General features: G+C 46.3%; 1 protein-coding gene across 1 annotated transcript in view; it reads right to left on the bottom strand.

Annotated features, from left to right (window-relative positions):
* Positions 1-25,685, bottom strand: part of GABBR2 (gamma-aminobutyric acid (GABA) B receptor, 2) — a 518,990-nt gene extending 493,305 nt beyond the window's left edge. Inside the window, exon 1 of the mRNA XM_006886874.1 lies at positions 25,495-25,685. Coding sequence (XP_006886936.1) covers positions 25,495-25,641 — 147 coding nt within the window. The 5' untranslated portion in view covers positions 25,642-25,685. The remainder of the gene's footprint in view (positions 1-25,494) is intronic.
* Positions 25,686-25,691: the final 6 nt, after the last annotated feature.

The following is a 25,691-nucleotide window of genomic DNA, read 5'->3' on the forward strand; positions in this document are numbered from 1 at the left end:
GGGGGGGATTGTGTACCAATGAGGGAGTTTTTCTTTTGCTTTTCAAGGAGAGGAGTAAATGGGAGGGGGGAGGGGTTTGTGCGGGGAGAAGGGTGCAACAATGAATGAATGGAATCCAAAAAAAAAAGTCTGTCTAGAGTTTGGTAGGTGGAGGGAGGGGGCAAAGGAAGTAGGAGATATCCAGTGGGATCTGAAAAGGACAGGGTAATAGGAGGCATGGATCAGTGGTGATTGATTTTATAAGGCAGGATGTATGGGAATGAGCATAGAAAATACAATGTAAATGAAGGAGTGTGTGAAATACAATGTATTTTGTGTAAAAAAAAAAAAAGTCTGCCTAGAGAATTATGCTCTTTAACAAACTGTCTATATTAGATCAAACTGAGAACAGGAACTAAAAACATTAGGTAGGGATTTTACATTGGGTGAAGGAGCCATGATGGTGCAGTGATTAAGGCATTAAGCTGCTTAGTGGAAGATCAGTAGTTTGATCCCACCAACTGCTCCCAGGGAGAAAGACAAGACTGTCTGCTTATGAAACAACCTAACAACGTATGGCCTTGGAAACCCTGTGGGATAGTTTTTCCTCTGTTCTACAAAGCTGCTTTGAGCTGCAATCGAACGCATTGCAAGGGATCTGTCTCTTGTTGTTTACTTAGGGGACAGTAAATTTATTATAATAGGAGGACAAGAATAATAAATTTTTAAAAATGTAATCAGTATCACAAAACTGTTGAATCAGTGTAGGTTTTACTCTATATTCTCAATAAAAAAATACAATTAAGAAGGATAAACATATCCTTTGAAGGCCTTCTGCAGACCCTGAGTCATTCTGCAATTGTTAAAATTAGAATGGTGTCATGGCAGATTCACTCCCAAATTCCAGTGAAATCAAACGACACTGGATCCCACTCTGAGTCAACACTGTCAGGCGTCTCAGCAACGGTGGCGTGCCGGCCCAGCTGCGGCCCTGCAGTACACATCCTCAGTGCCATCTACCTGCCAGTGAGGTAACCCCACAGCCCTCCATGCAGATAGAAAACCAGGCTAGGAGACCTGCCCAATCCACGTTTCTGGAAGAGACCATGGCAGGACTTCATTCCAATCTGCCTAGCCCCCTTCCTTCTCCTGCTTCCTCATCTCTGTGATGTCCCTGCAGATGACCTTGTCCAGTTCCCACTGTGACTTGCGGTGGGGTGGGTTGGGGTGTCCAATGCTTTGGTCAATAGGAAGCATCTTTGCTGACAGCAAATTCTAGAGGTCAGGACCTTGCAGTAAACCCTGGATAACCACCAACTGATTGGGAAAAAAAAAAAAAGAAAAAAAAAGAGTACTTCTTGCTATTTGCAGCTGTCCCTTATGCCTCTTTCTCAGTATAAATAAGTACGATTTTTGCTTAAACTGTTTCCTTCTCCCACCAGCTCCTCCCACCTCATTCACCTTTTGTCTTTCAAGGCCTGTGCAAAAGACACCTGCTCCAGGAAGCCCTCCCAGATTTACCCAATGGAAGTCTCCCCTTTGCATTCCTACAGTCTTTGCTTGTGCCACTAAAATCAAACCTTATTGTTGTTGGTTCAGATACTGATCTTATTTAGGACAGACTGCTCCACAGAGTTTCCAAGGTCAACCTGCAGGGAAGCAATCTGCCCCATCTTTTTCCCACAGACAGAATAGCTGGTGGGTTTAAACCACCTACCTTCCAGCCTGCAGCCCAGCACTTATCCACTATGCCACGAAGGCTCTTCCTTGTACCTCTACTTAGAATGTATTTCAACCTGCTCTGAAGCATGTATCTTAGTTGATAAACATTTATATAGACTTATACAGCACTTATGCATTAGGTAGTGGTTTAAGTCTTCAGCAAATATTAATAGATTTAATTTGTGAAACTATATTATGAATTATAGGCAAGAACACTAGGCCATGGAGGAAAAGTGAGTCGTCCAAAATTAGTTAAGAAGTGATGGGAACAGGATCCCACATTCAAGCACTCCCGCTTCACCATCCATGCTTTTATGAATCCATGCATGTCACCTGCTCGCCAGCTGGATGCCCACGCTGTCCCATGATCCCCTAATGACAGGGATCACATGCAACTCATGTTCAGATCCCCAGCATCTGATACAGACGGGTACACCGGCTTGTTCCTGAATGGTGCTCAATGATGAGCACGAGGTCACCACCCCACTGGGTCCAAAAGTGCCCAGAGGTCAGATAGGAGTCCACTGAACTTCCGGCCACGCTGAGTAGATGCTCCCTCCCGGGGACATCGGCCTTGGTGGTCCTTCCTCAGGTGTTCAGGAGGATAAAAGAGGAAACACCATGAAGCTGAGTCACCCTGAGGTAAAGACACCAGCGATATGCACACCTCGACACTCTTTACTAGAGTTTGGCCAAAGGGCCTTCGTGAACAGCTAGGATGGACGTCCCCTCCCAAGTTCCAAGCAGATCCTTGTGAACCTAGAAACGATAACCCACCTGGTTAGACTCCGGCATGATGGGCCGCTTGGACAGCGCAAAGCAGGGACTCAGAGGATAGTCAACTGAGCACGCCTTGGCTTCCTGCCACATCCAGAGCTCACAGCTCTGAGCCTCAGTTTCTCCTCTTAAAACTGGGCAGACCTCATAAATTCCTCTCTTATCAGGTTACACCTGAATGATACCCTTGGAAGAAAGAGCGAACTCCAGCACTGCAGGAGTAGCTTTTGTTGTTTAATTGTTGAATTAATATGGAAGCACAGTGGGTTGCAGGGTAGGCTGCTCAGCAAAAGGTGAGTGGTTTGGATCCCACCAGCCACTGTGCTGGAGAGAGGCAAGGCAGGCAGTCTGTTGCCATCAAGTTCTAAGCCCGGCCAGCCCAAAGGAAGGTCGGTCTTTCATGAGTCAGAATCAACCAGAGGCCTTTTAAAATAAAATAAGCAGACCCTGGATGTTATGAACGCTTAATGCGCTCAAATGCCAACAGGAAAACGAGAGGTTCTAGTCTACTGGTAGGTGCCTCAGAAGAAAGCCCTGGAGATCACCTTCTGAAAGATTCGCCATGTAAACCCATGGAATATAGTTCTACTGACACATACAGAACTACTATAACTGGAGTCAACAGGACAACAGCTGATACAGGTAATGACGGTCAATAAAGAAGTAAATAAGGAACCAGCTGCCCTTCACACGTTATCACCTGCGGTGGAGGCAGCACCCTCTGTCTTTGAACATCTACAGAAGGAATAGACAAGGCAGTCAGGCTTTTCCTGGGCACCCTTTATCTCCCACATTCCCCGGGCGAGGTTCTGCTCATAGGTCAGGGAGTCAGTTTCCCATCTGTGCCCCCTCTGAGGGGTCCCTGGTCCTACCACCAGCCAAGCTTCTTTCAACTCCCCTCAGCCACCACATCAGGGGTGCCCCTGAAACCAGGACAAGTCCCTGCACCCCCTGGAAGCCAAGTCCCAGGACACAAGGGAGGGCCTTTTCCCCCAGGCCAGGGGCAAAATAGAAACCAAACGCCCCAGTGGCAAATACTTAACATTTTCGGTTTGTGTAGAGAGGCACGGTTACTGAACCCAGGGTGCCCCCTCTAAAGGAGGAGGGGCTTCAGCATAAGCTACAGGTCTTCAGACCAGCCTTCCCCTCAACACCCTCTGTTCTGGCCTTCAACTTCAGGTGAGGTTCCCTCTGGAGCCCTCCCTGCCCCCTCCTGCCTGCAGGCCCCACTCAAGCTGTGGCACTCTCAGATGTGTTCCGAGAGTATCAAACCTCGAGGGAGAGAAAGGGAGCGTGCCACAGTCTCACTCCTGTCCCTCTGAGGACTCTGTGTTCCTTAGACAATGTGGCCACTGGTTATTAGCCATCCCCATGCCCCACCACTAGGGGAGAAGCTTCTGGAATGTCATCTGGCCACAGACCTAGACCAGAACCCAAGGCCTCATTCAAAGTGCTCAGTTACCCCTTCCTCCCAGCATTCCGGGCACCTGGCTTTGTATCTGTCCAGGGAAAGAGCTAGACACGTGACTCAACCAAAACACAGCCCAGGTCCTCTGATTCAGAAATGAAAACCTGCCGATGATTTTCAGAGGCCAAGTCCCTGACTCTCTGCCCCTTGCATACAACAGAACAGAGGTGTGTCTTACCCATGCTAGGACTGCCGATCAACCACTACATGTTAGATCCACCCTCTCCTTCTCATTCTGCCCATCCGCAACACTGGCTACCTGCTGGCAAACTTCCAATTTTCACGTCAGAAGCTTCACGAGAGGGAGCACGTCCAAGTTCACCCTGCCAGGCTGAGAGTAAAACTTGAGCTTCTCCAGCTCAAAAGACCAGGCTCCCAGGCCACACTCTTCTACCTGGCTGCTTCCCAGGTGCACATTCAAGAGCTCCTAGCATAGGACTCAGTGGACAACGGGGCCGCAAGAGGACATGTCACTCTGCTTGCTCCACTATGGAACCAGCCAACAGCCTGCCAGTGGTCAGTGAGTCAACTGTGACCCCTGGAGACCCCCGGCGTGTCAGCACAGAGCTGCGCTTCACGGGAGTCTATTCCTGGGTTTTACTTTTTAAAAAAACAAAACAAGACACTGTGATTTGGGTAAGACATACAGAGCAAACCAGTTTTCCATTCAAAATATCATCATGTTGTTGTGCACCATAGTGTTGGAACTGACCCATAGCTGACCATCCAGCAAGTTTTCAGAGGCAGTTAATCACACAGGAGGAGACTCTCTATCCTCCTATGAAGCAGCTGGTGGCCTTGAACTGCACACCTTCCGAATTGCAGTGCAGCTTCTTGCCACTAGGCCACCAGAGCTCCCTATACACATCATACATATTTTATTTTATGCCGTTGACTGCAATCCCCAGCACGGTACACCACTCACCCCACCTCCCCTGTGTGTTTCGCGTCTCCATGCCTCTCTCCCTCCAACTCCTTCCGTGCTTCTGAACTTTGACCCTGAGACACCCACAGGGTTTTCAACGGCTTCCCTTTCTGTGGATTCAAACCTCCAACCTGTGGATTAGCAGCTGAGAACATGAACCGTGTATGGGAAGACACAGGGATGGAGCAGGGTCCTCCAAGGCCACAGGCCTCAGAGAAGCTGAGCAGCCAAGGTGAAGCCGACCTGATGGGCTTAACACCAGGCAGCCCCCCAGGAGCCCAGCTGACATTCTTCTGAGAATACAACAGCCAGATGGTAACTGTGTCCCCAAAGCTCCCAAGTCAGACTCGTCATTTCCATGCTGCCTGGCCCAGAACCCTGAGGTCTCAACCAAATACTTGTACATCTGCTTGGGGAGAGCCAAAGTGCTTTCTGGAGAAAATAAAAGCTCTTAGCTCAGCACACACACATCCCAACCACCCACTCCTGCCCTGCAGTGGGCTGGCCCCAGTCTGGACATTTATTTCATTCTTCAAGCTGGTGCATCGGGCTTTGTTCCAGCTACCAAACCTAGCAACCACTCATCATATGAGAACCGGGCGCCCAAATCTCTGCTGTAGCAGGCAGCTCTCACTAATTCCCACATCCTCACATCTCCGCCCTGCGAATGCTTGCTCAATAGTTTGGCTGTGACAGTCTTAGGCCTGATACTTGAAAAGACGAAGGCATCTGGCAGGGAGAGGAAGACATGTTAACTGCCGCTTGTTCTAGATGCTTCAGGAAGACCGCCTGCCAGGGTCACATAACCTCAGACCTGCAGAACTGCCTTCATAATGTTACAATCGAACACTGTGCCCTCAGTCTTTATTAGGAGGTTGAGTGAATCATCCACATGAACAACCTCTCTGCATTTTTTTTATAAAACTGTTATTGGAACCATCCAACGCCACTGAGAGAATGACCCAGAATTAATTACTATTGGTGCCCAGCTTCCGGTGTATCTTGATCTGTGCCTCTCTCTCCAGCTATCTGAAGCCCTTCTGACAATCTCTCTCTCCATCTTTTCAATAGCTCCTTGAAGAAGCAGGCTCGGCATTGTTGTCTCCATTGCACAGATTTTCAAATGGGGGCACAGAGAAGCTGAAGGACAAGCTCAAGGTCATCCACTGGGGTGCCTGTGGTAAATCCAGAGCTCCTTCCACTGGACCGCCCTGTCCGTCTAAACCCAATGCTGTGGCTCTACAGCCTGGAGGAGAAAGTGTTCTCTACGCCAGGAGCACCACGAGACTTTCACCACTGCCTTCAAACTCTGTGCCGGATCGGAGCAGTCTGTTCATCACAGATGCCTCTGCTCCACTTAGAGGCTCGGGTTTGACTTTTTCCAAAACTGGTATATTTGGAAGTATGTTTACCTCCACTCATCTAAGATGCATCTGTTAAGCACTCGCAGTGTGCCAGGGCCTGTGCTGGGTGTCCCAGACACAAAGGCACTCCGTGTCCAGGCAGCGAGCATCACCCAGCAGCTGCAGACAGTGTCCTGGGTGCTGGAGACACAACAGGGCTAAAACTGACAGCATGCCTGTCCATGACGGCTGAGAGAACAGCACACAACACCGTGGCAGACACAACACAGAGCTGTAAGGATGTCACTGAGGACAGCCACAGTCCAGCCCCAAGGGCCAGGAGACGTTCACCACTGAGCTCACGGTGTTCCTCGAATCCTTCCAGAAAAGGGATGAGGCTTAAGACATTCCTTTAACTTAGAAACCCCCCTCAGTGAAGCACAGGCACTTCTTAACTGACTCAAACGCACAGTCTCCAAACATCTGTTGAGATTAAAACTAGCTTTTCTCGAACGGGGGGGGGGCGGGGAGCACAGGGAGAAAAGTGCAACAATGAATGAATGGAATTCCAAAATCTCTGTAGATGTTCATTGAAATAAAAAAAAAAATACCACAACTAGCTTTTATGCAACAAAAAAAATTTTACCTTTTCATGTGCAAAGAAGGCCTAATGGGGTCACTGGTAACTGATAAGCATTGCTTGGCTGGTATATCGAAAGGCTGAGGGTTCAAATCCACTGAGAAGTTCCACAGGAGAAAGATCTGTTCCCATAAAGAAAACCTTCTGGGGCAGTTCTAGGAGTCAGAACCAAACCATCACCCAACATAAGATCATCAAATGGTAACTAGTCAACTGGAGCGACTCACTACTGAATGCAGCTTCTGTACTCAATGTTTTGTTCTACATCAACCTTGAGAAAATACCCCTCAGAGGCAGCCGCCCCATTTCAGAGGGGCCAATGAGGCTCAGGGGGTGTGCAGCGCCGTCTTGCACACACAGTGTGTTTGACTCCATGGTGATGATTTTCCTGCAAGTCCCATTTTCTTCGTCCCCTGACCCTGGAACACACACCAGTAAGACATAAGCATCCAGAGCGGCCACATAAATCACTCAACATACATTCATTCATTCATTCATTCATTCATTCATTCTACAAATGTTTATTGAGCACCTACTCTGTGCTACCAACTGTGGGGCATCAAAAGAAGTCCAAACAGATATGTTCTTGCTTACCTGGATCTGGCAGCCCCCTGAGGGGACTAGAGAAAACTGACATTGAGTAAATAAGTATAAAATTACAACTGAGATTAATCTAGAGAGGAAAGGCTCATAGTTCTTAGAGAGAAGGTGACACAAGGCATTTCCTTGTGAAAGAGGAAAGGCACATTTGAGTTGGCATTTAAAGATGAAGAGAGATCAGAAAAGTGTCCTACGCAGCAAGAACAGCTTGTGCAAAGGCCCTGTGCAGTCAGGATAGAGCTCACAGTGAGCCCCAAGCAGGCAAAGGAGAGCACTCAGAGGCAGGGATGGGGTGTCGACAGGTGAAGCAATGGTGCAGGGGTGCAGAGGACAGTTAGGCCCGTCCCTGCACCTGCCCCAGGCCCACCCACACCTCTAGGCTTCACATGCTGCACAGCCATGGTTTCCACCGGCCTCCCAATGGGTGGTTGAATGCCTTTGTGCTGCTTCGGTTCATCTCCGTATGGCCCACAAGCACACAGGAGATACAGGCTAAATGCACTAAGTGGCCCTGGGATGATCCGAGTCTAACCGAGAGACACACAAACACCGACACCTCTGCTAACACAACAGGAGGTGGCAGGTTCTGCCAGGTGCCGGGGGAGCTGAGAGCAGGTCTGTACATGCCAGGTGTGTAGACAGACACCCTTCTAGCGAGGAGAGCACAGAGCCGCCGTCTGTGGGTGACTGAGTGGGAGGGCAGGGAAATGGGCGAGGATGGGGTGCTTCAGAGGGAGAGGCAGGCAGTTGGGTGATGTCAGTAGGAAAAGGGGGAAAAAACACAAACCAGCACCAGTTATTGACAAACTTGGCGCTGCCTCCACGGGAGAAGGGTAACCAAATCCGTACTGAAGATGTCCTTTGACTTGGCACTTAGGAGTCAGATTCCTCCAGATCCAAACCTGGGCTCCACCACGCCGCTAGTCGTGATGTGCAGTGAGTCACTTAACCCTTGCTGAGCCTCATCCGTAACACGGTGAGGCAGCAGGACCCCACCCTCCCCCCAGCAGCTGTCTGCGGGATCTAACGGCACCTGGTGAGCCCCGCACCAAGGCCAAGGCAGGTGGATGTCAACCACTGATCTTATGGTTAGCAGCTGAGTGCTTTAACTTCTGTGTCACCAGGCATCCTTAGACAAAGGTGAGTTGTTGCAACTCTTTCTATTACTATTAAACCCAAACCAGATGCCTGCTGCCTCTGTCCCAACTCATGGCAATTATTTCAAGGTAGAACAGCTTCAGCGGGTTTTCAATGACTGATCTTTCAGGCCGTTCTTCCAAAGCACTTCTGGGTGGGATTGAACCAATAACTTTTCAGTTAGTGGCCAAGTGCTTCTTCATTTACATCACCCATGGACTCCTTATTACCACGACCACTACTAGTATTCATTTTTCTTACAGCTACATACTTCCAACTTGGTATTTCCAGTCTCTGTGAGTCGTCTATGACTCAACAGTACCTAACAACAATAGCAATGAAAACAGAGAGAGCTACATTGGCCTAGTGGTCAGAAAGTTATGCTACTGAGCCAAAGGTGGGTGATTTTAATCTACGACCCTCAGGCCGGGTTAAAATTGTTTTCCTGTCAAACATTCTTCTAGGTGGTATAGCACTGGTCTGTGTGTTGCTGTACAGAGGTAACTTGTGGTTACTGTGATGCTGAACACTGTGACACTGATGTGCCAAATGTGATAATGGTTACCCATGGTAGACAGTGTTTGGTGGAGCTCCCCGACTAAAACAAGCCTGGAAGCAGGAGTGGCATCCACTTCCAAAATGGCTTGCCTCCGGAAACTCAAAGAACAGTGCTCAGGCCTTTTGTTCACAAGGTTACTATGAGTCGTCTACGACTCAACGGCACCTGACAACAATAACAACATTCCTTTGTTTCATAATGATATGAGAAGCTCCTCCAGGGGAGTAAAAAGGAATGAAAATTTTTAAAAAGAGTATTTTAGAAATAATTTCATATACAAGTGAAAAAAGATAAGAGACATTAAAATAGGTCAAAGGAAAGGCAATGCACAGTAACTGGATGATCAGACATCATAAGCACTGTAATCAATGTTATAAAACAAAATGTGTCATAATGAAGGAAAAAACAAAATGCTTTGCAAACTTATCTGAAAGTACAATAAGAATATTTCAACATGTACGCATCCGCCTAGAAACTAAGGGTACCTGATCCAGGCCATGGTCCCACCATTAATTCTATGCATCAGAGAGCTGGACAATGACTAAGGATGACAGGAGAAATGATGCCTTTGAGCTGTGGTGCTAGAGAAGAGTCTTGAGCGTACCATAGACTTCCAGGAGAACAATAGTTCTGCCTTGGAGAGGGTGAGAACAAGTTTCTCCTTGGAGGCAAGGATTTTGAAGCTCCATCTCACATACCATGGGCATGTAGTGAGGAGGGACAAGTCCTTGGAGAAGGACATCATGCTTGGAAGGCTGGGGGGACAGTGCAAGAGAGGAAAACCTCAGATGAGATGGATTGACATGGTAGCTGGGGCAATGGAATTAGGTGGGTTGGAGCCAGTGAGACTGGTTAGGATAGGGCAGGGTTCAGAGCTATGAGTCTGGGTCTCATAGAAGGGTCGCTATGAGTCACGAGTGACTTGATGGGCTCATAATAACAATAATAATGTGTGTGTGTGTGTGTGTGTGTGTGTGTGTGTGTGTTTTGTTGTTGTTGTTGTTAGGTCCCACTGAGTCAGGTATGATTCATAATGACCTGATGAACCGCAGATCTGAATCTTTTGCCATCCTCACAACCTCTGACATTCCTAAGCCCACTGCTGCAGTCACTGTGTCAATTCATCTCACTAAGGGTCTTCTTCTCTTTGACAGTCCCTCTACCTTTCCAAGTACAATATCTCTCTCCAAGGAATAGCGTCTCCTAGCAATATGTGAGATAATGCTTTATCCTCCAAGGAGTACTCTAGCTGCACTTTTGCCAAGACACACCTCTTTGTTCTTCTGACAATCCATGATATACTCAGTACTTTTCTCCAACCCCACTACTCAAAAGCATAAATTTTTCTGTCATGCTTATTCATTGTCCGGCTCTCAGATGTATGGCAAGGGACTTGTTGAAAAGACTATGGTTTGAATCAGGTGTGCCTTATGCTCAAACTAATATCATTGTTGCTTAGTAATTTGGAGAGGTCCCTGACTACAGACTTTGCAGGATATCTCCTGATCTCCTGACTGCTAGTACCAAGTGTACATTTGTTAATCCCAGCAACATGAAGTTGTTAACAATTTCAGTCTTCATCTATCATGATGCTGTCTATTGGTCTAGTGGTAAGAATTTTTGACATTGAGATGCAATCCATTGGAAGACTATAGTGTTTGATCTTGTGCAGTAAGTGCTTCAAGTATTCCTCACTTTCAGCAAGCAAGATTGTGTTATCTGCATAGTAATAATATATATGTGAGATACACACACATGCCCATTTATGTATGTGTATGTATAGGAAGCTTTCATGGCTTAGTAAGGAGCTGCGCTGCCAACTTATGGCAGGCAGTTCAAATCCACAAGCTGCTCTATGGAAGAAAGACGGGCAATCTCCTTCCATGTGACTACAGTCTCTTAAAACCCGCTAGACATCTCAACAAGATAAAAATAAACAACCCACTCGCAAAATGGGCACAGGATACGAACAGATACTTCAACAAAGAAGACATTCAGATGGCGAACAAATATATGAAAAAAATGTTCAAAATCCCTAGCTCTAAGAGAGATGCTTATCAAAACAACTATGAGTTATCATCTCACCCCAGTAACAATAACAAAGTTCAACATTGCAGCAAACACCAAATGCTGGCGAGATTGTGGATAAATTGGAACCTTTATTCATTGTTAGTGGGACTGTAAAATGGTGCAACCACTATGGAAAGAAGTATGGTACTTTCTCAAAAAGTTGTAAATAGAAATATCATTTGACCCAGAAATTCGACTACAGGGAATATACCCCAAAGAAACCATAATGACCACCCAAGAAGATATATGCACACCCATGTTTATTGCAGCTTTATTCACAGAAGTAAGAGATGGAAGCAACTCAAGCGCGCATAAACAAATGAATGGCTAGAGAAGTTGTGGTATATTCACACAATGGAATACTAAGCAGCAATAAAAAACAAGGAACTCATAAAACATTACACAATATGGGTGACCCTGAAGGACATTATGCTGAGTGAGATATCTCAGTCACAAGAGGACAAATATTGAACAACATCACTTATAAAACAGGACTGACATGGAGTTTGAGGGAAAACTAAGAAAAGAGAGGATAAATAGTGAACACTGCATAGGAACAGATGAAGGCAAGAACTGTTGAAAAGTAATATATGATTAGGCATTCTTTGTATGACAACAGTCCTGAAAAAGAAGTGCATAGCAAAGTGGACTGGGGTGGGGGAAGGGAGGAAATTACACAACAATGGATATTTGGGGTTTTTTAATGTAATTATTATTAATTTTAATGAAAATTTACAAAGACTTTGGATTTCCATTCATTCATTGTTGCACTTTTCTCCCTGCCCACTGCATAGGGGTTTTTTGTTTGTGTTTTTTTAAAGTAAAGTGGTGTGTGAGTAGGGAGGAAAATGTGCAACAATGAATGAATAGAAATCCAAGTTTTCTGTAAACTTTTGTTAAAATCACAATAAAAAATTATTTTTTAAGAAAGAAAACCCATTGGAAGATCATTCAATCACACACAACACCACCACATACATACATACATAACAATAGTGTGTGTGTGCATATGTGTGTAGAGATATATACACACACATACACGTATGTGGAGCTGATGGGCTAGTGAGTAAGGGGTTATGCTGTCAATTCAAAGGCAAGCAGTTAAAATCCACCAGCTACTCCAAAGGAGCGAGAAAAGTGGGCAGTTTCCTCCTGGGCTATTTAAAGCCTCCGAAAACCTGCTGGAGGGTCAGCTCGGAGTGAGCTGCAATTCATTGGCAACTAGATAGATAGATAGATAGATAGATAGATAGATAGATAGATAGATAGATAGATAGATAGATAGACAGACATAGATGATAGACTGATGGATGGATATGGATAGATAGGAATGGACATGGATGGATATGGATATGTATGTGCATGGATGTGTTATGTATATGTGTATATATATATGCACACACACATATACACATAGATAATATATGTATATATATATGTATACATATAATACAATATGTATACACACACACACACCCTTAAAGAAAGCTCTCCAAAGCTTCTAGAACCTCAACATCTAGTAAGGAGCAGGGAAGGGTTAGTCAGGCCCCAGAGGACATAGTGATGGGTCAGTTAGTGCGCCTTCCATTAAGGCAAAGCACTGTGTGAGCCAGGGTGGAGAGAGAGAGCCACCAAAGTGTCCTATGAGGAGCGCCCTGTGTCTCTATCTCCCAGTTACTCCCCCAAAACAATTGTGGGCATTTTCCAGAAAATGTCAGTGAATGGGTAGCTCTAGACACAGAGCGATTTGGATAATACAGTGGTCATTATTATAAGGATGACTGTTGCTTTCAAAATCCGTTCCCTCTGAACAAAGTCAAGTGGCTCATGAACAGAGTGTGAAAATACCATTTTCGCTCTGTCACCTCATGACCTCGCACCATGAGAGCAGCAGTAATGCATCACTCCACGCAGTCCTCCTTTGGCCAGATTTTATCCGCTCAGTGACCGATGATGTCCTTGCCAAATGGCAGGAGAAGGGCTCTGCTTCAGCCAGCAGCTGTGGAATGTGGGCCTGATGAAGACAGATGAGTCCATTTACTCAGTATCTTGGATCTACCACTAATTTTCTAGATGACAATGACACTTCATCCTTCCAGCCGAGCAGACTAGTCAAGAAAGACTGGAAAAGTAAGAAACTGGCCAAAGACTGTCCCAATCAGTCCTCAGAGTTTGTCACAACCACTTCATCCTCTGCTCAGGCAAGAATTCTCAGACTCTCATACTCTATCCAGTTCACAGGCAATCTGCTCACTCCTTCACACATGATTCAACCACTGTTGTCTGGCTTGAGGTCTGGATCCCTTATGTCACCATCAGAGAGGTGATCATCACCACACTGGGTTTATTCACTTTTGAAGTCTATCTTCACCCTGAGAGGATAAAGGGTAGAAGCTTCCAGTCCAGGAGCAGGAAGTCTGAGAGAAGTTTTGCTGCCACCCACAAGAATGCCCAGGAAATCCAGGGCACCTCTTCACTCACTGTGCCCAGATCGGCCACCAGACCTCTTGACTCACCAAGGCTAATGTTCTGGCTTCATTCCTACAATCTCTGCTGGGACCAGAGCCCAGTTCAGCCTCTGCCGGCTCACAGATTCCCCGGACTTAGCAGCAGGTTTCAGAACCTGGTCTGTATGCCCTCCGACAGCTAGTGAGAAGACTGTTCGGATAAGGTGACTTCCTACAGCCCCTGAAAAGTATACGGCTTCCAGGTTTCACTGCACCTTGGGGATGGTTCCATGTGTTTATCAGGGAAGAAGAGACTGACATCAGTTTTGCACAAAAAGTTCTACTGGGATATCCAAGCAGCCCCGTTCCTTCTGCCCTCTGTCACTACTCTCAGATCTACTCACTGCTATCCCGTAAGAACCAGCTCCTAACAGATCGTGTATTGCATTTCTGAAGCTGAGAATTGCAAATTGCAGGGGGAAAGTGATTACCCATCTTCCTCCCCGGGAGCCACTGGTGGATTTTAACTTCCAATGAGGCCCTGCCTTTGGGTTAACAGCACAACTCCCTATAGGCCACACCACGAGAGCTCCCCACAAGAACCCCAGAAACAATGAATAACCACCCTCAAAAAGAATAAAGAGCCAGCAAGATGCTCTTCTCACCTGGTTCAGTGTACAAAGCACTTCCTCAATTGGTTAAAACTACACGCTGGAGTCCAAGCTTTTAGATCTATCCATTAGTTTAGCAAATATTTCTTGAGCTCCTCCTTTGTGGCTGGCCCTGCTGACCCTGGGATGGTACCTGGGGTGCCTCGAGTGAGCCAGGCACATCCTGGAGCTGTCCTCTTGGTGCTTACATCCCCACAGAGGTCCCCCCATCAGGTCTACCATCTACAGAAAGAAGCAAACACTAGGTCATGGTCCCAGCAACCAAACCTGCAGCAGAGCCCTGAGCAGTGGCCCTCCTGGGCCCACACCCCACGGTTCCACCTGACATACCTGCTCGTTCTTGGAAAGCAATGTACAGAGAGGAAGGCATTCACCAGGCTTGCTGCACACTGTTACACAACCACAGAGAAGAACAAAGTCATGGGTGAATGCAGACGCTCACTGGGCAAATGAAGTAATTTCCCCTTCTTGGAAACAGAGCACAGGGAGAGCAAGAACCCAATGGCATTGCTCTCCAGACCCTCAGGTCCTGTAAAGTCCTCCACTTTTGACAGCGTACAACTTCACCATTTTTCTTCTCTTTCTCAGTCCTATCACTTTTCTCTCACTCTCTGTTATAGAAAACATTTGCACTTTCCTTCTCTCCCTTTCTGACCTGTTTCTGGCTTTTGCAGGTTCTGGTTCTGTTTGGTTTTACTGGATCCCACACTATGGAGCAGGCTCTGGGTGAGGCGGTGAATGCCCCTGCGTGGGGTCTGGGTCTCATCTCTCCTTTTATCCCAGAGCCAAGAAGGCCCAGAAGGAAGGATGTGCTCTCAGTTAATGCTTACCGTGTTAGGGGCACGTGTGAGAGAGATCTTCAGCAACCATCAAGGTGGGCTCTTCCCTCAGGGCCTGCTGGGAGAAGTGTCTCAGCCTCCAGCACCTTCAGGGCTCACCATGACATTCAAGGTGAGGACACAATCATCTTTTGGGTCGGCCTTCAGCCAAGACTGAGTTAGTGGAAGCTCTTAACAGAACGAAAACCCAACCAGCTGCTGTATTGATCCCGACTCCCAGCAATCCCCGTGCTCCGCAGGATGTGCAGGGGTGACTGTTTGGAAGCAGCACACTTCTTTCCTACATCATCTCTTGGTGCATCCAGACCATGTTTGATCTAATGGCCAAAAGCATGTTAATCATTTGCACCATTCTAGATCCTGGTTTTTGGCACAATGTAAGATCACACTAATGTGTAACCTTTGTTTTAGGGGGCAGCCCAGGCTTTCTGAGAGCTGTACTTCAAAGAGGTTCTTCCTCCTTCTCCCTCTCTCCTTCTGATGTCAGGCTGGAATTAGGATGTGAGGAATTTTCTACGTCTTTTTCTTTTACAGATACTACCCTCAAATTCTCTTCCATTCAAACCCCATATTCCCAACTACTTTTTTTTAATTTTAAATTTCTTTTAATGTGAGTTTACAGAGACTGAATTTCCATTCATTCATTCATTGTTGCACTTCTTCCCCTGCCCACCCCTCCCCCCATTAGCTTTTCTTTTTGAAAAGTAAAAGAAAAAAATCTTTAATTGTTATTAAATCCCTCCCGCCAAGTCCACTCCACTGTACTACCTTCATTCTGGACTCCTGTCATGACAAGAATATCTAATCATATATCCCTTTTAAACAGTTCTCCCTCTCATCTGTTTCAATGCAGTATACATTATTTATCCCATCTACTTCTTAAAGGACCCAAATGTCCAGTATCCATACTAACCAGCTTATATCACTTCCAAGTCCACGTGGTTAAGAAGCCAGAGTGCCTCTCCTACAGATTTCCCACCACTTCCATCCTCTTCGAGTCACAAGGTGGAAGCAGCACAAGACAAAAGCAGGTCGGATCCATCCACGTGTTACTGCTCGGAGGAGAGCCACCCAAGAAGACTGTCACATACTGGACTTTGTGTGAGCAATATATATCCATTTTATTATGTGAAGCAATTGAGAGTCAAGAATTTGTTAACCACAGTCCAGCCCAGTCCACCTGACTGAAGAAAGACACAAATTCTGTACCTATATTTGCTTTGTTCCTGTTTCTACCACTTACCCCGCCAGCCTGCTATGATCCCTCATGAGACATCTCTGAGATATCTCTGTATGAAGAAGTTGACATTGCTCCGCGCTCACATGAAGGGAAGGTAAACACGGGAAGAAGGTCCTTTGATGAAGATAAAACTAGCATGCTACTTGCATCACTTAGTCCAAGGCCAAGCACAAAACAGACCCTTAGTGTGTTAGTTCCAGCCTCTCCCACTCAACCCTTTACTAAAGGAGTTTGGAACAGAGAAGTTATTCCCAGGGTGCCTGGCTAAGTCTCAGCAATAGGCAAGACGCTGGAATGGACAGGAGTATTGACTTCATAGTGACAAAGTTCAAGGGCTGGGAAATTTGCACAAGGCAGCTGTAAACTTGGCAGTCAACTAAATTCTGACATGAGGGGTCATCTAAGAGTTGTGTCAAGAACGATAAAGACCACAGGGGAAAGGTTCAAATAAATCATCCAGCATGATGGGGATTCAGAAACTGGATTCTATTTCCAGTGCCGATCGATGCCCACCGAGCTGATTCTGACTCGCAGTGACTCCACCTGCTACAGAGGAAAACTGCCCTCTCTGGAGGCCTTTCAGAAAGCGAGCATCAAGCCTTTCCTCCAAACTGCTCTGCAGGGCCTCAAACTTCCAACCTTCCCATTAGTAGCCTAGTGCTTAACCGCATGCATTACTTAGAGATTCATTCTCGTTTACACACTTATAATTCAGTTCAACAAATACCTACAATGTCCACGCCTGTCAGTCCCCGTAAGACACCAGGAAATCCAGAGAGGAATTAGACATGGTCCTGGTCTCACAGGGCTCCAGGTCAGTGGAAGGAAAGCCAGCAGTGCAGTGTGCCTACAAGGCCGAGCAAAAGATGTACTGAGGGATGCACCTTGATAAAGACCTCAGTACTGACATACTCGTTCTCCAATATCCCTTCTTGACAAAGTAGCATCAGGAAAACAATCTCAGGGACTGTTTTATATTTGCATCATGTTGTGGGGTTTTATATCTATCGCTCATTCCTGTGTACAGTCCTGTGACGTCAGTATAACTAGCCTCTTATGACACAGGAAGCTTAACATCAAGAAAATGAGGATTCTCACCTCTGGGCCGATTGGCAGCATCATGATGGATGGAGAAGAGATTGAGATCAATAACAGCTTCAGCTTGCTCGGTTCCATAATCAACACTCTTGGCATCAGCAGTCAGGAAATCAAAAGACAAACTGCACTAGGAAAATGTGCTGTCAAGGACCTCTCCAGAGTGCTGAGCAGCAAGGATGTTAGTCTAAAGACTAAGGTGCCCCTGACCCAAGCCATGGTCTTGGCAATAACATGCTATGCATTAGAAAGCTGGGACAATGACCAAGGAGGACAGAAGAAGCGCTGATGCCTTTAAATTGTGGTGCTGGAGAAGAGTATTGATCATACCATGGAATGCCAAGAAAACTAGCAGGTCTCTTCTGGAGAGGGTGAAACCAAACTGCTCCTTGGAGGCAAGGATTCTGAGACTCTGTCTCACATACTCTGGGCATGTAGTCAGGAAGGACCAGTCTTTGGTGAAAGATAACATGCTTGAAAAGGTGGAAGGACAGTGCAGGAGAGGAAGAGCCCAGATAAGATGCATTGACACCACAACTGGGGTAATGAGAGTAGGTATAGCAGAGACAATGAGACTGACTCAGCATAGGGCACGGCTCAGAGCTACTGTACATAGAGTTGCTATGAGTCATAGTTGACTCGACGGCACCTAACAACAACAACATGGCACAGGAATAATGACAGTGGCTATTTACCAAGCACTCACTGAATGGCCAGTATTGATCTGATAATTCTTCCTGGATCATCTCCCTTGGTCCTCACATCCCCGAAGGGCAGTGGGTATGTGGGTGCCATTTTACAGATGAGAAAGCTGATGCCAAGTGACCTGACCAAGGTCACCAACCAGGTAAGTAGTATCCACATGGTAAAATCAGGCTTCCTGTCCCCTAGTCCATGGCTTTCCCAACAGTGATTAGTGAGTGTGTGCAGGCAAGAAATGAGTGTGATGGTCTGGGAGGAGCTTGCATCTTCATCTTCATCACTGTGAGTTCTCTCACAGTGCACTCAATTCCAGCCGATGCTCTGCAGACCACACTCCCCTGCAGTGTTCCTCTGGTCCAGCCCTACCAGCCCCAATGCCATTCCTTCTCCTCCAGAGCCCTTGCAAGTCTTCCCCTCTCTCCCTTAAACTACCACCACTGCTCCCTGGCTTCTCACTGGCCAGGTTCACTCTATCTACAGTCTAGCCTCTGAATTCTTACCAGCCCCAGCATGCTGCATCCAAGCTCAAAACCCTCCTGTGAATTCTTACAACTCAAAAATAAAGTCTAACTTTCTGGACACAGCATTCAAGGCTTTCCAACTGCATACCAGCCTATCTTTCCTTCCACAAATCCTGTTCAGGTGAAAATGAAACAAACCAATGCTCCTTAAACACATCTCACACCTTGTGGACTCCATCCATTGATCTCAATGACCCTCTGGGACCCAATTCCCATTTTGCACAGGCTCTGCCTCTCTGTCAACATTCTATCGCCCTTTCAAGGCCCATTCTGACTTCCCTCCTCCTGGATTCTCTCCTGACCTAGATATGATCTTTCCTTCTCCAACATCCTTCTCAAATACCCCGGGCAACTCTAGTTTCATTCTTCAACTTATCATTTCCCACATGCCTACCTTTCAGTGACCTGTGATTGACCCTCTTGGCACCTAAACCTATGATACTCTCTGGATTTTCCTTAAGGAATCACCTCTCCTCCACCTGGTACTTTAGCGACTGTGTGGGGCTGACCTCTTTCGCCCAGATCTAGCGTCCCACTGTCATCTGACTGCTTCAGGTTAAACACATGACCCACTTCAAGCCAATGAGAGTTGAGTCTGGGACTTTAGCAGGAACCACTGGGAAAGAGACATCCTACTTAGTGGAGTTTCTAAACGCTGGAGGGTGTACGCCTGCAGCTAGGGGCCATCTGTACCACCACCTGAGAAAAACCTTCCAAAGAGTGAGTCCCAAACAGAGGAAATCAGATATTTCCCCAGATGTCATTTAAGCCTCTGGATGAAGCCATGTTTGAATATGGAGGACATACCCCAATTTTTTCAGTTGCACAACCAATACATCCCTTCTTTTATTCAAACCACTCAAAGCTGTGCTTCTGTCACTTGCAATAAGTGTTCTACACAATATTCCTACTGAGACAAGCAACCACGTGGAGTAGTGTGGCTATCCCCAGAAAGAAAATGTGAGTCTGATCATGAAAGTGTTCATTTACTATTTCTTCTTTTCCTGAGATATTTCACCCCTCTTACATTTACAAAGAGCCCTGAGAGTGCAGTGGTTAAAACTGAGCTGCTAACAAAAAGGTCACTGATTTGTAACTACTAGTGGCTCTAGGAAGAAAAGCTGTAACGATGTGTCCCTTAAAGATTACAGCCTTGGAAACCCTTTGGGGCAATTTTATTTGTCCTAGAAGGCTACTGTGCATTGGAATTGACTTGACAGGTTTGGATCTTTTTGTTGGTTTGTTTTCTAAGTGCCCAATTCTGTGGTTTTAGCACATCTACAGCACTATGCAACCTTCTCTATTATCATTTTGTTATCTTGTATTGAAAACCCCAAATGTTCTATGAACAACTTGCATCCTTTGGCCTGAAACCAGAAGACCTGAATGGTGCCAGCTACTGAACACTTGGATCAAACATTTTATAGAAGAACTCTGATAAAAAAAGGGTAAATGCAGAACAGAACTGAAAATTCTCCTGGATTCCAGACTTTCTGAAGCCATGGAGGATGAATAAATTCCTGAAGTGATTTCCCTGAGATCATGCTTGAGCCTTAAAAATATCCCCTGAGATAAATTATGTATATTGCATTGAAACAGATGAGGGAGAGAACTGTTTAAAAGGGATATATGATTAGGTATTATTGTCATGACAGGAGTCCAGAATGAAGGCTGCACAGTGGAGTGGATGTGGGGGGAGGGATTGTGTAACAATGAAAGAATTTTACTTTTCAAAGAGAAGGGCGAACTAGGGGGGAGGGGTAGACAGGGAAAAAAGTACAACAATGAATGAATGGAAATCCAAAGTGTCAATTTTCATTAAAATTAATAATAAGATATAACTTAAAAATTTTAAAAATATCCCTTGAACTCTTAAAACCCAGCAATTATCTAACTTCACTTGTAAAAGACATTGTTCCTTGAGCATTATGTTCTTTTTTAAAAACTATATGTAGAGTAATCAAATTGACAACAACCCAAAAGATAGAAAATCTTAGATGGTCATTAGCTTCTGTTACTAGAGAAGGAACAAGAGATGAAAAAGGTTGAGAGTGGCGGGTGCACAACTCAAAAGAACATAGTTGATGTCAATGAATTGTACGTGTAGAAACAGGTGAACTAATGTATATTTCATATGTACACATTCAACAACAAAGTTAATGTTAAAAAAGACAATCACAGATGTTTTTCTCTGGATCTTTCTTGATCATCATTTGCCTTCCTCAAGCTCAGCTGTGTTTTATTCCCTTCTGTAGCAGCAACGACTAGAGGAGGTGCTCAATAAGGACCTGTTAAGCCATACTCTGACCTTCTTGGGAAGTTAGAATTCAACGTGGCAGTAGTTTAGGTACAGGAGGAGACTGTCCCTCCTTTTCCCGGCAGAGCATCTGGTGGATAAGTCCTTTCTGACACAGCAAAGGACAAGAAAGACACGTGGCAAAGACACTCAAGAAGAGGGCAGGACTTATCAGTCTTCTGGTTTTCAAAGCAGGATCATGAGCATTCAGCTGGACTTCTGAGAGCTGCACACCTGGACTAGGTTCCTTTGACTTTCTCAACTTAAGTTTATTACAGAATGATTTGAAACAGTGACAAGTGGGAAAACATGTAAGTTCCACAACAGATGAATCAGTATAAAGACTTTTGGTAGTCAAGAGGAAGGGAACAGTATGCAGCCACTAAAAAGGATCTTCAAAAAGAAATTAAGACAAGGAGATATATATTATAACATGTTATAATATAATATAATATAATATAATATGTCATAATGGTTATCCATGGTGGACTGGGTTTGGTAGAACTCTCAGATTAATACAGGCTTAGAAGGAAGATTGGCATCCACTTCTTAAACAACATGCCTTTGGAAACTCTATCAACATTAGAGAAATGATGATAGTTACAGAACAGAATTCAGATCTTTTGTTTATAAGGTTGCTATGAGTTGTACTCGACTCAATGGCACATGACAACAACAACAATATATAATACAATATCATATATATATATATTAGAACAAGAAGAAATAGATAGATAGATAATAACTGATAACTAAGTACATAAAATTATACCCACTTCCTAAACATGCCTCTGGAAACTCTGTGAACGTAGAGAAGAAATGATAGTTATAGTACAGGCTTCAGTTGTTTTGTTCAAAGGGTCACTAGGAGTCACTGCTCAACTCAACAGCACTTAACAACAAGAAGATATTAGTAAACACATAAAATAACAAATATTTGACAAATGGAAGAGGGAAATGCTAATTATTAATAGTACTTATTTTATATAGATGGATTATAGATTATAGCAATTATTCATTTCTTCATGTTTTGCTATAATTTTCAACTTTTTCTCCATGTACATTACTTGGATCAAATTTTCAAAGTCAACATAATTTTCTTGGTTATTATTTTATTGCATGAAGAAGAAACAACCATAACAATGAGAATTTCTGCATCTCCTGCAAAAGTATTTTAAAATGCATGACCCCTCAGATGCGTTCAATAAAAGGTAAGTAATGTAATCCATCATGTTTACCTTTTTACCCTAACTGCCAGAAAGCTCAGAGCTAAATTTAATGCTCAAAATGCAATAACTATCTTAGTCCAAGGTCTTGCTATAGTAACTTCCATGCTCCTTTACATAGCTGCTGCTGAATCCTTCTGTTTGTATTTTCAGTTGCTTTGTTTGTGTTTTTACAAACTCAGCTTCCTCGTGGGATACACAAAAAAGCTTTTGCTGAAATTATTTAAAGGCACACAAGAAAAGTGGAGGTTCAGATTGGCAGGTATTCTGCTTTTACGTTTACAAATTTCTGGCACTAAAGTGAGGCTTTCAAAGTTCGAGCCATTCCAATTCCAGCAGAGAGTCAAAGTGGCGGACTAAATAAATGTATGCGCTAAGCTTCTTTATTGAGGCAAGCTATCCCCCAGTGAAAAGATTCACCTTTTCCTTGCAAACTCTCCATCTCCTTACAAGCTGTGCAGAGAAAGGTCCATTCTGGGTGCCACGGTCACCGGTCATTAACTGGCAGCAAATGTCGCAAAGTGAGACAAAATCTGCTCACCACATCTATCCTGCGTTCAAGTCTACAGACTACCAGGGACACAGCCAGCAAGCCTTCAGGTGGCATACATCATCCAGAAAGACAGCTGGCTTGAAAAAAAAAAAAAGAGAGAACAAAACCCCAAAAATACCAACCACAATCAACAAGCCCCCACACTCCTCAAATGGCTGTGGATTTTGCCCTCAGTTACTGAGACTGATTCTTGGTTCCCCCCCCCCCACCCCACACCAGCTGGGACACAGTGTGTCTGCTGTCTAGGTGAGACTGTTGGAAGTAAACAAAGCAATTCCATCACCTGGGTATCCCCCCAAATGTGATTTTTCCTGGCAGGAGAGAACACACTAGATTGTCAAAGAAGTCTTTTGGTTTCCGTAATAACCTCATTGACCCTTGATGAGATTTCAAAAGCAGATGAGCAGTCATCATGTTAAGATTTTGACCACTTTATCTAAACTCAGGTGTCTTAAATGCAAATCTATGCAAGGGAAAAAGAAGGGAAGAAGGATACATTTATTTAGTGCTTACTGCATGCCAGACAGCGTTGCCCTTAGCTTGGCAGTACAAGGCTTCCTCCACTCTGCCTTATCTCCCTAAGCCTCCAGTGCTTCTGAGCCAAGTATACAGAATAGTACCATTTCCCCCCAGCTGTGGAAATCTGGGCTTAGGGAGATTAAACACCTAGGCCAAGGTCACCTAGTGAGAAAGTAGCCAGTTTCTGACTAGAAACCAAGAACCAACTACTCCCAAGCCCAAGTCTGTGCCTCTTGCTGGCTTCAAAAGCCTGGAGACGTATCTGTTTGCACTAAGCTAAAATGATCTTCTTCCTCCAGCTCCTTAAATATTCCGATGGACTGAAGACGCTTCTCACCATCTCCTCCTCTTGGGCCCTCTCACTCTGAAAGTCATCAAGACACACTTGAAAAATACAACGTAAAAGCTTCAACCCACATCCTGAAACCAACCATCCATCTCCTTGCTGCCACAGACAGCATAATGTGAAATCTCTCCCAGGAAAGCTCTCTCTCTAACTGGGAATAAATTGACAGTGGAAACATTATGCCGTGAACTATGTGGTGATGATGCAAGCTGGGTCGCCCTCTCTACACATGTTTTTGTCTCGGTAGGAGCTACAGAGAAATAATATCAAGAAAGGCATGCCTCTGTGTATCTGCATGGCTGACTCCAGGGCCTGAGGAGCGCAAGTATACCCAAGAACTTGGAATGTTTGGCAGAGAGGAGGATAATAATAAGCATGTCATTCAAACATTATTCCACACCGGGCTATCCTTGTACAGCCGCCAAGCCTGCATCCGCCTGGGGCAGAAGATCCCTCTGCCTGCATCAGCCTGCACGCACCGACACAAACTGCCACCCATTCCTTCACCTTTTATTTACAGCGCAGAACGGGAGTGGAGGGAGGGGTGGTGAGGGAATAAGATGCAATCCATTATTTCTGCTCTTTCTCTGGGGACCTAAAAGGAGATCTCCATCATTGGCATGAAAGCGCGAACCTCTCAGTCAAAGGGGTCTGGCTTGAGCATTAGTGTCCAGGGAGCCCTGTGAAGCCAAGGCGGTGGGGATGGACGGGGAGGCGGTCAAGTCCAGCACCTTGGCCCCGTCTGGTAGAAGAGATGCCAAGGGAGCGCACTGCACAGGAAATCACTGCCCTCTTCAGGCCGCGTCTCAGACCCTGTGCTGGGAGCGTGAGGGCTCTTTCTGTCCGGAAAAAAACTCGCACAGCCGACCTGGCGCCCCCAGCAGCCGCTCCTTCCAGCCTCCTCACTGGGCGCACCCCATTTCTCCGGCTGGCGGGGAAGGTTCCTCAAATGAACGCGAGCCGAGGGCGTGGGGTGGGCATCTGTGACGGAAAGCTCTAAGCTCTCCGGTTCGATTTCGAGGAGGAGGCTAGGAGAGGAAGCCACTAAAGCGCTCCAAGTCCTTGCTCCAGCTGCTAATATGCTGCAAAAGTCTGCGCCTGGAGAAACTACGCTTGCAGCCTGGCCAACAGCAGACGCGCATCGGGACACCCCTGCGTGTCCGGGGCGAGACCCGCGGAGGACATTCTCTGAGCAACTAGCCGCGGGGGCTGTGGGCCAGCCGGCACCTCCAGGCTGTAGCCCTGCGGAGCCGGCAGCCCAACACCTGCCGGCACCGGGAGGGCTCGGAGCTCTGGCGCGCACCGCACTCCCAGCGCTGCTGCGCGCTCGGCCCCTGGGGTCCCGGAGCTCTCCAGACCTCAAAGCTTGGCACGGCTCTCCGAAGGCCCCTCCTGCCGTGTGTGGCCCACTTTGCAGTCTGTGCATCTAGTCCTCTTCCCCATTACCCAACAGCCCCAAGAGCGAGCAGGACTGGAACAGGGGCAACCACAGGAGACCTTTGGGGGTCCAGCCCCAACCCGCCCCACTCCTACTTCTCTGGTGAAAGAGACTCTAATCTTCTACCCAAAAATCCCACTCACATACATACAACCGACAATCCCGGCGGAGGGGGAATGTTGGACAAACCTTAGTACCAGCTGTTCCAGGCAAGCCCAGTGGGACATGGGCGGGAAGAGCACTGGGCGCCAGCCCACGGTGTCCTCGGCAGGTGCGGGTCAATGGGGGCTCTGATCAAGGGTCGGCCACCTGCCTTTCCCCACCCCGTCCCCATCCAACCGCCCCCCCCATTCCCGACGGTGCGGACAGCCGGACGCTTACCTCTGTGTCGTAGAGCCGCAGGTCAAGAAAGTAGGGGCGCAGGAGCGACTCGTTGCGGATCTGCTCGATCGCCAGTTCCACGGCGGGGAGCACGCCGCGCCCGATGCTGCCCTTGGCCACCTCCTTGGTGAGCGGCATGAGGCCCATGATGGAGAGCGGCGGGCTGCTGGGCGGCGGCCGGGGGGCGCCCCGCGCCC

The sequence above is a fragment of the Elephantulus edwardii genome, unplaced genomic scaffold, assembly GCF_000299155.1.
Source record: "Elephantulus edwardii isolate Elephantulus edwardi_28Jun2011 unplaced genomic scaffold, EleEdw1.0 scaffold00052, whole genome shotgun sequence".
Taxonomy (NCBI): domain Eukaryota; kingdom Metazoa; phylum Chordata; class Mammalia; order Macroscelidea; family Macroscelididae; genus Elephantulus; species Elephantulus edwardii.